Genomic DNA, 14,669 nt, shown 5'->3' on the forward strand with positions numbered 1-14,669 from the left:
AGTACTTAAAGAAGGCAAAAAGGTTATATATACTTATTTTATTTGAAAACAATATAGGCTGGGGATCAGGAAAACTGGGAGACCAGGGAGGAAAAGAAATGGCCAAACAGACCAGAGTCTGTATAGGAGCAGGCCTGCAAAGGTTCTCCTTTACAGACAAGGCTATGACCTAGAGACGAAAGCCCAGAGCCAGTGGTAAGGATACAAGATGATGATTCAGGTTTGGACTGCCTTGCCTTCCAGTTCAGTTCAATTTGCATCACCTATTTTCATCCACCACTGAACTCACCATCACGCCATCACAGCACTTCTGGACAAATACTAATTGCTCTCAGTTTACCAGAAAGTCTATCTTTAAGTGTCAAAACGGGGGAAAAAAACCTATCTAAAATCCCAAGTTATAAAGAGGTGTGGCTTTGAAGCCTAAGTAGGAAGGCTAGAGTATTGTACTCGCATCAGTTCCAGAAGTGAGTCTGACAAGCGCTCAGCGGACACTTCAAGCCTTTCCCAGCACCTCCATACTTGTGAATGCTGCTTGCACCATATACAGAGCCCATTGCTTTTGTACTTAACACTTCACTCTGAACACTTTCCCTTTCCACCTTGAAAATCATTACAGTCGCTTTCCTCTCCCAACGTAACTTCTTTACAGCAATCACGGATTCAGTTCGAACAGCATGACCGTGCTATCAGAACACAAGTGAACTGGGGCTGAGTGCAAGGGAGAGAAGCAGCAGCAGAGTGGCAAGTTTACATTAACAAGATAACATGCTGGAAACCACAAGATAACTACTGTTTTTATGCTGAGATCCTAGCAGGACAACTTTGATAACTAGGCAGGGCTGGTCTACAACAGCAGCTGGTGACTGATTACTCAAGTTACTTCTAGCCCTCCAGATTGAAAGGCTAGCTATAAAATGTTATCAATCTGCCTATACAGTCTTCGTAAAACTCAGTTCACTATGATACTGGAGGCAGAGCCTGAGCTATGGATTACACAGCTTCACTCACTTAACTTACAAAATCTCAACTGAAGGTCAAACTTGGGATCTCTGAGAAAAGCTGCTCATATGTAAGAACTGAGGTTTCTATGTCCTCAGTAATAATCCTCATCACCTGGTACCACTATACATTCAAATTCAGTCTGCAGAAAGATAGCATTTTAAAATCACAAAGATATTGAAGATAATGTGTAGGATAAAACCTATAATGCAGAATAAGAATACTATAAGGTTGTTTTTATAAAGATAAAAAAACTGAATTAAAAAAGAGCTGTTCTGAGATATATCACTAAACAAACAAATACATCAAACATTTACCAGATTTCCTAGAATATGAAACGTAAAGAATGGATGTTGAATAAACATGAGACTACATTGTGATTGCAGATAATTCTGAAAGAAGCATTTGTTTAGTTTGACTGATGTTTAAAGTCAGGTGCTCTTGGATACATAATTAACTCATTGTAATAAAAACAAATTTGTTATGGTTTCGAGACTACCAATCTTTTAAATTTGAAAATAAATGTTTCAAAGAATTTAAATCAAATGACATTGAAAAACTAAATTGCTTTAATAATTTCTGGCAATATGCTTAAATGGGATAAGTGAAATGCAATTGATCACTCCTATTCATAATGTAAATGCTAGACTCCTAGCCACGATCCTGAGAAACACACACTGTGCAGCCTACCTGGTCTATTCTGGATGTTCCGGCTGCAGTGCACCAACTATCTTGGAGTGAATCTGAGCCCCAAGCTGGCAACTGCAAACTAGATCTCACCTTCAATAGCATAGAAGTTTGCATCAGAAATGAGCAGTTCTCTTCCCCATCCCACCCAAGAAAAAAAAAAATAGAAACGAAAAACAATCACACTATCTTAAATTTTTGTTTCATCCTCTAACAGTTTTGAGAAAAATTGAATTTCATTTGAAAGAATCACAAAATATTAGCAGGCCTGACAAAATGATTTCCATTAATATTATTAGGCCATCATTAGTTGGAAAAACAATCCCATACACACACGTCTGTACTTATAGTCACTGAACCAGTGAGGTAATTTAAATTAGATTCAGTCTTAATATTATTGGGCCACAATCACAGCTATATTAAGAACACTGTAACATGTACACAGCTGACCACAGAAAAACCTATGCACAACTGCAGTTACAGTTTTTTTTAATCTTAGCTATATAATCAGAAAGACAAATTTTGTTTGTCTGTTTAGAAATAACAAGCATTTTTAAGAAACTGCCTGCCAGTTAAAGGCTTCAATCTGTATGAAAGAAACAGATTTTAAAATTTTTGGAAGCTTATTTCAATTCATTGTGTATTTACAGAGAAATTCTTTGTTTTCTCTGTGTATTTTACCCTTTAATAATTAAGTGATACTCTTAAAACTTAGAACGTTAATTTTGTTAATCTTCCTACACGGCTACTGATGCCTCCAACCACCCCACGTTCTATACTGAAAGATAAACATTAGAAATGATGACATTTACATACCATTCTTACCTGTAAGGGTAAGAGTGTGTTACTATTGTTGTCTGTCCTGAACACATTATCTTCAATCCAAGATTTTGGAGTCAGTGATGGAGTAGAGCGAGTGAATTTCGGTGGTGCTATAACATTACCCGAAAACGGTTTCTTCAACGGAGATATCTGATTCATAGTCCCTGGAATTCCCATGTTTCCGCTTCTACGGTGATCTCTGCCATGCATTGCTCCCCAGGACATGCTTGCAGTGCCCCAACCACTGCTCTGATGGTTGCTCCAAGGAGATTGTTTCAGAAGAGGCTGAGGAAAAGACATCTATTTAAATTACAGGCCTTCGAGAGCAAATAATTCAAGTTTTTAGAACTACGAATTTAATAAGACCATAAAGAAAGAAACACAAAGCCAACAGAATATTTCTTAAGGAGCTTACAAAAAGAAGTCTTCGAATTTTGCTATTTGACAGCCTATTTACTTAGAGTTAGGGAAATTTTTACCCTCCTATCTACTATAAGCAGTGACGTCTCCTGATAGTTACTAAAAATACTCTTTAAAGCTGAAGTTAGCTTTGAAGATCCTTAAAACAACCAATATTCTACTAATTCAATCAGTATTAGTTAAATGGTCTTACCGCTGTGGAAGCAAAATTTTTAGACCTTAGGCTTCCTAAACAGCTTGGGCTACTCTGGGAAAACCAAACCAACCAAACAAACAACAACAACAACAACAAAAAAAAAACAGTGGTAACATTCAGAATGAATTGAAGATGCCTTTAAGGGACAGGCCAGTACAGGGAAGGGGAAGGACAAACCTCATTTTCCTGAATTGTTAATTTAACTTTCAAGATATTTTATTCCAGTTTTCTTTTAATTTTCTTTTTCACTTAATTATCCTTGAACTGCTAAGCAATTATCTGATGCTACCCATAGGTGGATCCACTGAGATAGACAAATAACCACAGGCTTTGCTTATTTTTAGTAATCTTAATGCAAGTCTGGCAAGTTCACTGACATTTAAAAGCAAATTATATTCCAATCTAGAGCAAGAAAAGTTAAGTCCTCAAAACATGGACAATTCACAATACCTTTTTACAAAGGAACAGGAAATTGCTAGCCTTTCTACTGTCAAGAAGCGTAGACTGAATTTTTCCGAGAAGATTCAGACAGTGGAACTATAGACCACGACTTTTCTAAAACCCAATAGATATGGTAATCATAAAATTAAACGTTCCCTATAAGAAAAATTCAAAATTTTGACATCCGTACCTATGGATGCTACTGCAGGGTTTTCAGCGCTCTTTTAATCATGCACGGACACAACCTCCTCCTTCCACATAGCTGAAAAGCACAGCCCAGGAGCCAAGGCACAATTACCTCATGCACTACGGCCTTATTTTGCCTACTAAATGACTCACAGTTCAAAGTTCTTTTTCCAATGACCTAAAATTCCATATGAAAGCCATGTGATCTCTTCCACTACAAGGTAAGCCCCATTTATTTTTGTTTATGGGAGCATACTGCAGTTAAATAAGAAATCACGGCAGTATGTCCTGCTAATGTTCTATTTTGATTTGGGGAATTCAAAATTATCTATCAATTTCAATGGCAAACTTGTATTAAAAGAAGAAGAGCCTGACACACAAAAGACAGTTGCTCATAAAAACCATGGGAAATGGTGTATTACTTCAAAAGTTGCTATTTCCCCATTCTTGGGGCACAAGCTGCAATCCAACAAAACTGCCAACTTTTAATTGGGTTGATTTCGATAAACTGTTCATTGTTACTGTGGTTAATTTAAACAGCATCCATTCTTGAAAACTTTGGTCAACAGAAAAGTTATGAGAAGGACCAGTTAAGGTCAAGTTTTAGTTCCATGACAATCTTTCATCTTGACATTGGACTTTGAGTGATCACCATAGTAAATGCTATCTCCACTAAACAACAACGAAACTCTCAACATCAGCGAACTCGGCGGCCACCCAAAATCTACCCTGGGCGGGGTTGAAGTGGGGGGCAATAACAGAAAACATCCGGAGTCAGAGAGGGCACGGGCTAGCCAAGAGCCTGCTTGATGTCCTTTCCTAATACCACGTACCCCGATTCCGGTACACACCCATGTGGAGACATCCAAGAGGAAACACATTTATCCTAGATTCAAGGGTGCCTTGGCCTTCAACCTTTCAAGATGTGACCAAACATTAAAAAGAGCAGAAGTCGAGAGCACTCCAGCCCGCGGCCGACAGCCGCGCGCAGCCTGACAGTTCCTCCCGGCCTGTGACAGCCCGCGGGTGCCGCTGCAGGTGCCGCCGCTTCGGCTTCCCTAGCCCAGTGCAGAACAAACTCCAGAAGGGAACAACCCCTGCTCCGGTCCCCTCGGGGTACCCTGGGGAAGGACCGGCCCCAGCCGCTCACTCTCCGCCCGCCCTCCGGAGCGCGCTGCCCGGGCCCCGGGTCCGCCGCCATGCCCGGAGCAGGGCGTTCGAGGGGGCGGCCCGCTCCAGTCCCCACCGCCGCCCGCCGTACCTGGTGGTGGTTGTACGAGTTCCTCTGCTGCAGGAAGGCGGCTGCGGCTGCCTGGTGCTGCTGCTGCAGCTGCGGGCTGACGGGTGACCTCCGGCTCTGCGGCTGCTGCGGCGCTGCCGGCGGCGGCTGCTGTTGAGGTAAATTCATGGCGGGCGGCGCGGGCACCGCGGGAGCAGAGAACGGGCCGCCGAAGCCGCCGCCACCGCCGCCACCGCCGGCCGGCACGCTGAGCCCCGCGCAGCCGTGCGGCGACACCGGCGAGAAGCTCGGGAAGAAGGCCGGGTTCATGGACGACGGCAGCCCGGGGTAGAAGCCGTTCTCCGAGTCCGGGCTGGGCGGCGGCATGGCGCTCAGAGAGCCGCCCGCGCCGCCGCCGCCGCCCGGGGTGGCAGCGGAGGAGCCCGGGGGCTGTGGCTGCGGCGGCTGCTGAGGCGGCTGCTGCTGCTGGGATGGCTGCTGCTGGGGCGCCGGCGGAGGCTGGGGCGGCGGCGGCGACGCGGTCTGCACGGACCAGGGGGTGCCGAAGCCGGGCAGCGGTGGCGGAGACGCGGAGCCGCCTCCCCCTCCGCCTCCGGGGGGTCCCCCGCCCCCGCCGCCGCCGGGGTGCGGCAGGTCCGGGCTCTGCAGGCTGCTGAAGGCGCTGGTGCCGAGCGCCGCGCCGGGCAGGAGGGTGCTGGGACTGTTGAGCAGAGGGTGGTTGGGCGACTCCATGGAGCCCGGCGCGGGGTTCACCGGCGGCGTCGAGGGGGGCAAGCCCGCATTGGGGGGCTCGGCGGCGCTGCCCTCGCCCGCGACCGGGGTCTGGCGAGGGCTTCCCGCGCCTCCGTGGCGGCGCCGCGGAGCTGCGGGCGGCGAGGGCGGGAGCTGCGGGAGCTGGGGCAGGTCGGCCGGGCGCTGCCGCGGGGCGAAGTCCTGCGGCGGGAGGTGCTGCGTGTGCGGGAGGCTGAACGGCTGCGGGCGCTGGGCGAGCGGCGCCGACTGCAGGAGCGGCCCGGGTGGTGGCGGCGGCGTTGGCGGCGGCGGGCTGAAGCGGCCGGGGCAGTGGAGCGGCGGCGGCGTCGGCTTCGCGTCCGGAGGGTGGGGACGGTGTGGCGGACTCAACTCTTTCCTCTTCTGGCTGCTCAGCTGCTGCTGCTGCCGCTTACTGAAGTCCTGCGGGGAGGAGGTGCGGCAGCAGCAGCAGGAGGAGGCGGAGGAGGAGGAGGGGTGGTGCAGACTCGGTTTGAAGTCCTGGGAGGGGAGGAGGTGGGTCACACCCGCGTTCGTGCCGCCGCCGGGGTGGTGGCTGGGGAGCTGCTCTGCGGCCGCCGCCCCCGAGAGCGGCCTCGCCGGCTGCTGTGTCAGCCCGAGCAGCAGCTCATCCTGCACGGCCTGCTGATGCGCCACGAGCGGGGAGGAAGAGGAAGCTGCGGCTGAGCTGGCCGCGCCGCCGCCCGAGGGGATGGCGAAGGGGGAGGCGGCCTCGGAGAAGCCGGTGACAGGCAACGGCGGCGGCGACAGCGGGCCGAAGGGCGTGGCGGACGGCCCGGCGGCGAAGGGCCGGTAGGCGCTGCCGCCGGGCGAGGACCGGGGGCTGCCGCTGCGCAGCAGGGCAGTGTGCAGCACCCCGAACCCGAAGTCCCGCATTTATCAGGTCGGCGGCCGCGGCAGGAGACGCACCCCGTCCCCTGCCCCGCCTAGAAAGCCCCGGGAGCCGTGGCGGCGAGGCCGTGGTGGAAGGATGGGGTCAATGGGAAAGGGACACTGTGACTGAGCCGGGGCACCGACTTGGGCCCCCGCTGCCCCTCACGGAGGCCACCGCCACCTCCCGGAACCGGCTCCGGCACCACCGCCGCTGCCTCGGCCGCCGCCGCCCTCGCCGCTTAAGAACCCCGGAACGTGCGTCAGCAGCCACCTCACAATCGCACCGCCCCTTGTCGCGCGCCCCGGCACGCGCGAGCGCGCCGCCGCCAGCCTTGCCCCGCCCCGCCCCTCATTAGCATGCGTTGTGGACCCTGCGAGCCAGGCGGGAGCGCGCGGCGCGTCCTTCGGTCCAGGACCTTGTACGGAGCCGAATTGGGGAAAGCCGGTTGAAGTTGGGGGAGACGGCTAGTGGGTCTCGAGCACCGTGCGCGTGCGTACGAAGGCGAGCACGCGCGGGCGTTGCGGACGGTTCCTGGGCAACCGCCCCTCCTGTCCGGGTCGCACGCGCCCCCTCCTCAGTCCCCGCCCTTGCCCAGCCCCTGGGGTCACGTGAGGTGCGGCTGTCCCAGACCTGCTCCCAGGACTAGGGCGCTAAGCTGCAGGAATCTTGGAAGGTCCCATGCTCTGTGTTCAGGTGCAAGCCGCGCGCGTGCTGTCACCCACCCTTGCCACAGCGGGGTTTTTCTTTTTAGTTTGTTTTTCAGAGTAAAATGCGAAACACCGGCGCCTTTTAAAGCAAACATTTTAAGTTCAGCAAGGAGAACAAGGTCTGGGAACTGACAAGGCTTTGCGAGGTTATTCGCACAGGCAAGCGCTGAGTAGGTTCTGGGACCAACCAGCTCCTCCTAGCCTGGCTGCTGCAAGCCCTGGGTGCGCAGTCACCAGGACCCAGGAGTGCGGGACTCCTCCTCTACAAGTCCTTTCTGGTGTCCCCTCCCTCCTTCCTCCTGGGAGACTCTAATCGGAACATTTCCGAAGCTTTATTAATTTTCAAGGGAGAAAGATTTCTCACATCAGGGGAAAAGGAGGTAGTGACTCAGCAGCGGACTTGTTGAGGCTTGCAAAATGGAAGGGAAAAGGTTTTCCATGTAGAGCCCTGAGGAGCGCTGGAGGGGGACTTAATCCCATGTAATTCCTTCCCACAGGAACATTTTACAAAGAGAAAGGCAGACTTAACTATGTAGTTCAATAATAACTGATCCACATGACACAAAGTAAGAATTGTATGTTCTTATTTTTTTAATTTTAAGTTTTCCTAGTGCTTAGAAAAGTGAAATTCCTGAATGGATTCCAGAGATACCGACTGAAATCTCAAGTTTACAGAAAGTTGGTTCAGACTGGACAAATGATGTTCTAACTTACTATCCTCTTAAGGAAGTACGTGAATGTACCTATTTCTGAAGCCCCATTCTCTGTCATTTGAATGTGGTTACTCACATCTTATTTCTAAAGTATGCAAGTCAAATAAGCAGTAAAAAAAAAAAAAGAGAACAGCATTTCTAAGAGAAAATACTTTATAAGGTTTATGTGTGATAAACTAATAAGCTGTTTCCCAAAAACATATGTTGTAGAATCCATAAGTACTTCAGAAATTAGCCTGATAAGCCGAACGCTGTTTAAAAGTTAATCTCAAGATCATATTTAACAATCAAGGTAAATATTGATCTGGAGAAGTGCCTCCTTTAAATTACAGAATGTAAAAGGCAGCATACATCAGAATAAAAAGTATATCAATAATGGCAGTGAGGTCCGTGCCTGTGATCGAAGCATTTGAGAGGATGGGGCAGGAGAATTACAGAGGTCAAAGTGAGTTTCCTGCCAGTCTGTCTCAACCTTTGCCCAAAGATCTATTTCTAGCTCATCTATTGAAAATTTTTACGTAGTATTACTATATTTCTACACGGATAAAGCATAAAGTAAGGAACTAAGGCCAATTAAGTCTTAAGGGCAGATATAGTTTTTTCTTAAGTAAGAGTATATTTGATTGGTAAACAGAAGCCTTCAAAAGAAACATAAGCATTCCTTAGCTCAGTCTACGCTCAGTACAGAGTAGAGAGAGAGGACTTATTTAAATTCTGCCCCATCCCCTTCTGCACCAGTATTTGAACACAAACAAGACTGCTTAGTGCTCTAAGTGCAAGGTTTTGTTTCAAAGCATTGACAGCTCTCTGAACTGGACAAGGGCCTTCACGTTTGTTATTCGTGAGGTCAAACTTCATTTTTAGTACAACAGATCCCAAATCCTATGTGCCGGGCGTCCTCCACTCAATAGTTAAACACTTCAGAGAGTGTTGTGAAGGCCCCATTTTTCATAGGAGGGAACGTTCTTTTCTAACATCTAAAGCTTTGGAATTGCTGAGCTTGTCATGTATAAAAGTGTCCAGAGAGAAAGGTTTCCTGTAATGTGTAGGTGGGTGATGGTGGTGGCAGTGAAGGGCCTGTGGTCTTACAGTAGGTTCCAAACTCAGAGTTTAGGAGTCTATATTATGATCTTGTTTTCATTTGAAAAATATGTTTACCCCAGGACCATTAATTAAGGTTGATTCAGACTAGACTAAGATTAGATGCTATAAGCACCATCCTCTTATACATGTAGATAACTCCTCATTCTCTGTTAGCTAAATATGGTTTGTGTTCTTGGCACCACAAATGTACCTAAATCAAAATAAGCAGTTCATTCATTCACTCCCACCATCATGGGCAAGCACTAAAATGTATATTTTTGCTTCCACTTTATATGCACCCAAACCCACATATGTTTGTGCAACTAAAAGACATTATTAAGCAATCCTTATTCTTGGTGAGTGCAAAGAATTCTGGTTTTAGTTTAAATTTATCCAAATGATCTCAAATCACAAATCTTTTTTTTTTTTTTTTTTTCGGAGCTGAGGATCGAACCCAGGGCCTTGAGCTTGCTAGGCAAGCGCTCTACCACTGAGCTAAATCCCCAACCCCTCAAATCACAAATCTTAAGATTCATAAATATATATTGAGACAAAAATCCAAAGCTATAGTCCTTAAAGACCTTATCGTACTTTCTGCTCTATCTTAAAACCTCTCATCAGAACTCTCCTAGTCTTACCTTCAGCTGCTAACCTGACTTCTTATTTCACTGAGAAAGGAAGGCAGTCACCTGAGGTCTGCCTCTGTCCATAGATGTTTGACTTTCCTACTTGCTACAATTGATGGCCTGTGCAGATCTTACACTGACACACCCACCCCCTCCTACTCAGGCCCTAGCACCAATAGTTCTTTCCCCCTCACTTTTATCATCATCACTCTCCTCACTCAGAAACACTCCCAAGTGTACACACTTGAGTGAGCTGCAGTGTGTAATAGTCTCAATCCTATAATCCACAGAAAACATAAGAATCATGATGCCCTTTTCAAAATGAAAGACATCATGTCAGTCACATTACGTATACTTTCTCAGAGTAAGTGAATGCTCTTAATAACCAAAGGTTTCCCCTGATTCCCCTTACCTCCTTCTGATCTAGAATGGGGTTTTAAACCAGGACAAGTCAGCTTAGCTCATTGCCCTTGCAGGCTCTACTGTCTAGAGTATCAGTCCCCTAATAACAACAGACTCACTCCATTTTTTTCTAAGCTTCTCTTTCACTTATCTTAGGTCTTTGCTGGTGATGATTAATCTTGGTTGTGAACTTTATTGGACCTGGAATCAACTAAGAGACCGAACTCTGGACAAGCCTAGGAGAATATTTCCTAGAAGGCTTAAATGAGGGCAAAGGCCCTTTCCAAGAGTAGGCAGCACCTTCTAGAAGTGTCCTAGACATAAAGAGTTCTAGAGAAATGCGGGGTGCTTTTCACCTGCCCCTTACACTTGTGCATATATCTGACCTGATCCCACCATGGCTGTTCTATCTTTCACAAATCCCAACTCAGCTTCTTTAGCCTTCCCACAAGCACAGGAGACTAGGAACACTCTAGGATTTTCCAACCTTCAGCAAGTAGATAGGCCTGCTGAGGCATTGTCTCACCTTGTGTACCAAACAGCTAACTACTAGGTTCTCAGCATCTCCAGAAGGCAAACAGCCATTAATGCACTAACCATCCCATATCAGATAAGCCAATCTAATCATCCCCTTTGTAAACTATATTTACTCCATCCTTCCCATCCCTCTAGAGGCTTCTGACTACTGCTCATGTTCATTACTCACGCAGTTCATTACTCTCTTCCCCCCCCCAAACACACTGTAAAATCACACCCCCTTTCAGGCTCCCTATTCCTCATAGGTTGTGTGGTTTTTCTTCTCTGTCTGAGAGACTACTTACTAACATATAGTTAGGAGCTTTAGATTAGACCTGAAACCACGGGGAAAATACATTCTCAGGTATGCTCACTGCAGCATCCTCATTCCCTACAGGGCCTGATCCATATGCAGAAGTCATTGAGCACATGCACTGAATAAAGAGTCTCTTGCTTTGATGAAGACCCACGTAGGAAATAGCAGCTGTCAATAGACAGCGGACTATGTACCTGTCAATTACTCATTTGCTTGCACGAGCTTCCCAAATGCCGCACTAATGCTACTTAGGATCCAGAAGCAACCCAAGATAATTCTAGGCACCAGTAGGATCAAGAACAAATAGATAAGAAATCCTAGGATTGTAAGCAGAGAAAGGATAACCCTGAATCCTAGCAGCCTAGAGCTGGAACATCAGCCTTCCGTTGTAGGAATGTTGAGAAGCTTGAGCAAAAGGAGGAGTTGACACTAGCTCCCAGAATCAGTGAGCCAGATCAGGAAGAATAGCACATGCCTACTCAGTGCCTAGTCTCTCAGATGCTTGTTTCTCATTCTAAAAGTGTCCAGCAACAAGGTTGATTCTTGGATGAGGCTGATTACTTCTGTTTTGGGGTTAAGAGGGAAAGGTTAAATAAGCTTCAGATGGTCTCAGCTTCCGCTCTACTGACGGTCTCCAGACTTTCTCTCTCCTACTGTAGTTTCTGATCTCCTCTTACATTTTAGCCCTTTCTCTAATTTCTGCTGCCTTTTTCTCTGTGCATCTTTTCAGGCTAGAATTCCTTGCTTTTCTTACCTCTACGTACTCTAAATGATCTCATCAATGTTCCTGTTTAAAAATATCTACAGGCTAATATTTTCCAAATCTGTTTAGCCTTGAGATTAAAGACATTTTCACCTTCCTCTTTTAATTTTAGTTTACCGTGACATTTATGTTCTGGGACATAGAAACGCAATGTGTGTTCCTGCCTGCACTAACGTCTTCCTTCAACCCTGCCTCTCCTCAGTTGGTCTGGGAGGTCTCAGAGTATGCCATCACCACAGCACCAGTTTCCCAAGGTGGAAACATGACTCATCCTCTCCCCCAACCCCTCTTGCCCTGGAGGTCAGTTCTGTTGCAGACATGTTTCTCAGACAAGTCTGTCACAGTTCATCTCCACTCTTTGCCTGCACTTTTTTCCTCTGCCCTGCCATCAGCCTTTCGTTCCACTTCCTCTCCTCAACCATTTCTCTTCAGTGCTCTAGAAAACTAACTACCTTCCTGCCATCGGTAACCACCTGTCTAGGCATCTGAACAATAGTTACTTCTTAGACCTTTGTGATTCTTTCCAGTACCACATTCAAATTTGTAAAGCGGGGTAGAGCGTTAAGAACATATTTGCAATTTGCGTCTTTACTCTAAAGACTTGTCCCTGCCCATCCTTTGTGTCTTTCCACAGCTCTGCTTCTACACATGGTTGGTATGCTCTGAAATGCCTCTCCTTCCTTACCTAGCTAACAGTGTCTTACCTTCTAGGACTGGCGCAGATGCCTTACTGCTTCTTGAATCCCTGTGGTAGGGTTGGGCCTCTTTCTATGTTTTCATATTGTGTAGCAATTATTTTTCTAACAGTTGTCACATGGACAATAATATTAGCTGCATTTCTCACACTTGTCACAGTACTTGAATCGTGAGTGCTTAATAAATCCTTGCTGGTTAGTAATTACCTAATGAAATCTAATGAAGGAAGGATGAAAGTAAGCAAAGGAAGATAACAAGGGAGGGAGGAAAGAATCCCAAAGCACACTTGCAGAATGATGTAGGGCATTACTAACATTCCTCTGATGGAGAAAAACAAAATCTTCAGTAGTCCATACAAGCCAGAAGAACAACCAAGGATTACTAGAATATGTTTCCTTCCTGATCTAAAACAAATGTTTTATTCTAATTGTTACTGTAATTGAATATAATAAGCTCATTGACAGAATCATCTAGAATCTTTCCCAGATGAGAATGTGTAACTCACAAACATGATACAAGATCCTTAAGGAGAGATTTGTTATTTAGCTCTGATGCTCACACCCAGGCAACAGGCATTCAACCCTTGCAGCAGTCCTGCCAGATCTTGGCTTGACCCTCCTCCTCTGTTATGAGCAGTTTTCTTGCTATAGTCTTCTCTCTCTAAGTAAGGCCTGGCCAACTAGATTAGGTTGTAAACAGTTGAGTTGGTGGCCATGCTTTACATAGTCCTTTGTTTTCATAATCTTACTGGTTCATCTTTGTGTTCAGAAACTAGTAACTTAGTTTAGTCTATAGCAAACATCCTAGTCCCAGAAGTTACAATAGAACTGAAAACACAAACATTATTCTGTTTATACTCACAGAAGCTGTACATAAATGTTGTCATTGAAAGAATTATGATAATCCCCATCCTAATTGTATGTGTAGAGTCATTAACAGCGCGATTCTAGACTGAAACTGGCCAATAAACTGGAATAGGCTTGATGCAACATAGTCCTGCTTGGCTGGTCATGGGCGGAGTCCGTGGTGAGTGCAGAATACTGAGTAGAGCAGAGTTGCAGGAAGACAGTGTACCCAGATACATCTCAATCCTAACCTAAATGAAATGCGATTTCCATCTTTATTCCCTTCTCTTTTGGTAATATCTTTTGAGTAGATGGAACAAATAACAGTTCTGTCATACAGCATTGAACAGCCAAAGCTCTGAAACAGATTTGGGAAGTTTTCATAAACCAGTTTTATTCCACCTTCTTCCCCTTTGTCCTGCTCCCTTAAGTGGTTCTTCAGCTGGAACTCTGGTAGAGTCGAAGAAAGGGCTATTTTTTAGCAAGAATGAGCCACAGTAACAGGCCTGCCCTTGGAAACAATGGGATGTTTTATTTTGGTTTGCTTTGGTTTTGTGTGGTGCTGGAGATCAAAGTCAGAACCTTGTGCCCTGGGCAAGCATTCTACACCTGAGCTATGGAGGTGTATTCCTCACTATTCAAAGGACTTAAACTCAGAGTGTTGAGGAGTTAGCCACACTCTTAACATTCATTGCAGCTTTATTTACAATGCTAAGTCAGGGAATCATCCCAAGAGTCCATCAATGGACAAGTGGATGAAGAGAAAGAAATATTGTTATATATTCACAGTGGTATGCTCTTGGGCCTTTAAAAGAGATTATCCTAGGTGAGACAACAAGACACATAAAAGTTAGACACCACATGCCCTCAATTGTACCTGTCATCTAAATCAGTTGAACTCATAAAAACAGAGAACAGAGTGTGGGTGCAAGAGGCTAGGTGCCAGGGGAAGATGAGGAGCTGATGGGCAAAGGGAAAAAGGTGCTGCAGGTAAACTTGCAATGATAAGCAACCCAAGGGACCGCATGCAGTGTTCATTGTCTTGATCCACTCATTCTATTGCGTACATGTTATTGTGTTTGATAGCCTGCTCAGTGTAATGAAAACACCTGTTATAAACAAGGGAGGAAGGACTTATTTCGGCTCATGTTTTCAGACAGTTCAGGCCATAATCACTTGGCCCCATGTGCTTGGCAGGGAATATCAGAATGGCATGAGTATGTGGTGAGGAAGCCCCTTTCAGTTCTCAGCAAATACGAAGTGGAGGGCAGGCATACTGTCATTCAGCTGTCTTCCTCTTCTGGGCTCCCAGCTTGTGGGAAGGCACCATCTGCATTCCGAGTGGGTCTTTCACCCTCGATTA

At 46.4% G+C, this 14,669-nt stretch overlaps 1 protein-coding gene across 18 annotated transcripts in view; it reads right to left on the minus strand.

The window, feature by feature from the left end:
• The window catches only part of Cpeb2 (cytoplasmic polyadenylation element binding protein 2), a 56,055-nt gene extending 45,466 nt beyond the window's left edge, over window positions 1–10,589 (minus strand). For 4 of the 18 annotated variants that reach the window (XM_063273830.1, XM_039092802.2, XM_039092799.2 and 1 more), the window contains exons 1-3: window positions 5,016–10,589; window positions 2,515–2,796; window positions 1,693–1,782 (exon numbers count right to left, since the gene is read on the minus strand). In XM_063273830.1, the coding sequence (XP_063129900.1) occupies window positions 1,693–1,782; window positions 2,515–2,796; window positions 5,016–6,641 (1,998 nt within the window). In that variant the 5' untranslated portion in view covers window positions 6,642–10,589. Of the gene's footprint in view, window positions 1–1,692; window positions 1,783–2,505; window positions 2,797–4,587; window positions 4,685–5,015 lie in introns of those variants that run through there. The other 14 variants (XM_039092801.2, XM_039092798.2, XM_039092805.2 and 11 more) reach the window with 6 other exon arrangements.
• Between the last annotated feature and the right edge of the window lie 4,080 nt (window positions 10,590–14,669).

Source organism: Rattus norvegicus, chromosome 14 (assembly GCF_036323735.1).
Source record: "Rattus norvegicus strain BN/NHsdMcwi chromosome 14, GRCr8, whole genome shotgun sequence".
NCBI classification, from domain to species: domain Eukaryota; kingdom Metazoa; phylum Chordata; class Mammalia; order Rodentia; family Muridae; genus Rattus; species Rattus norvegicus.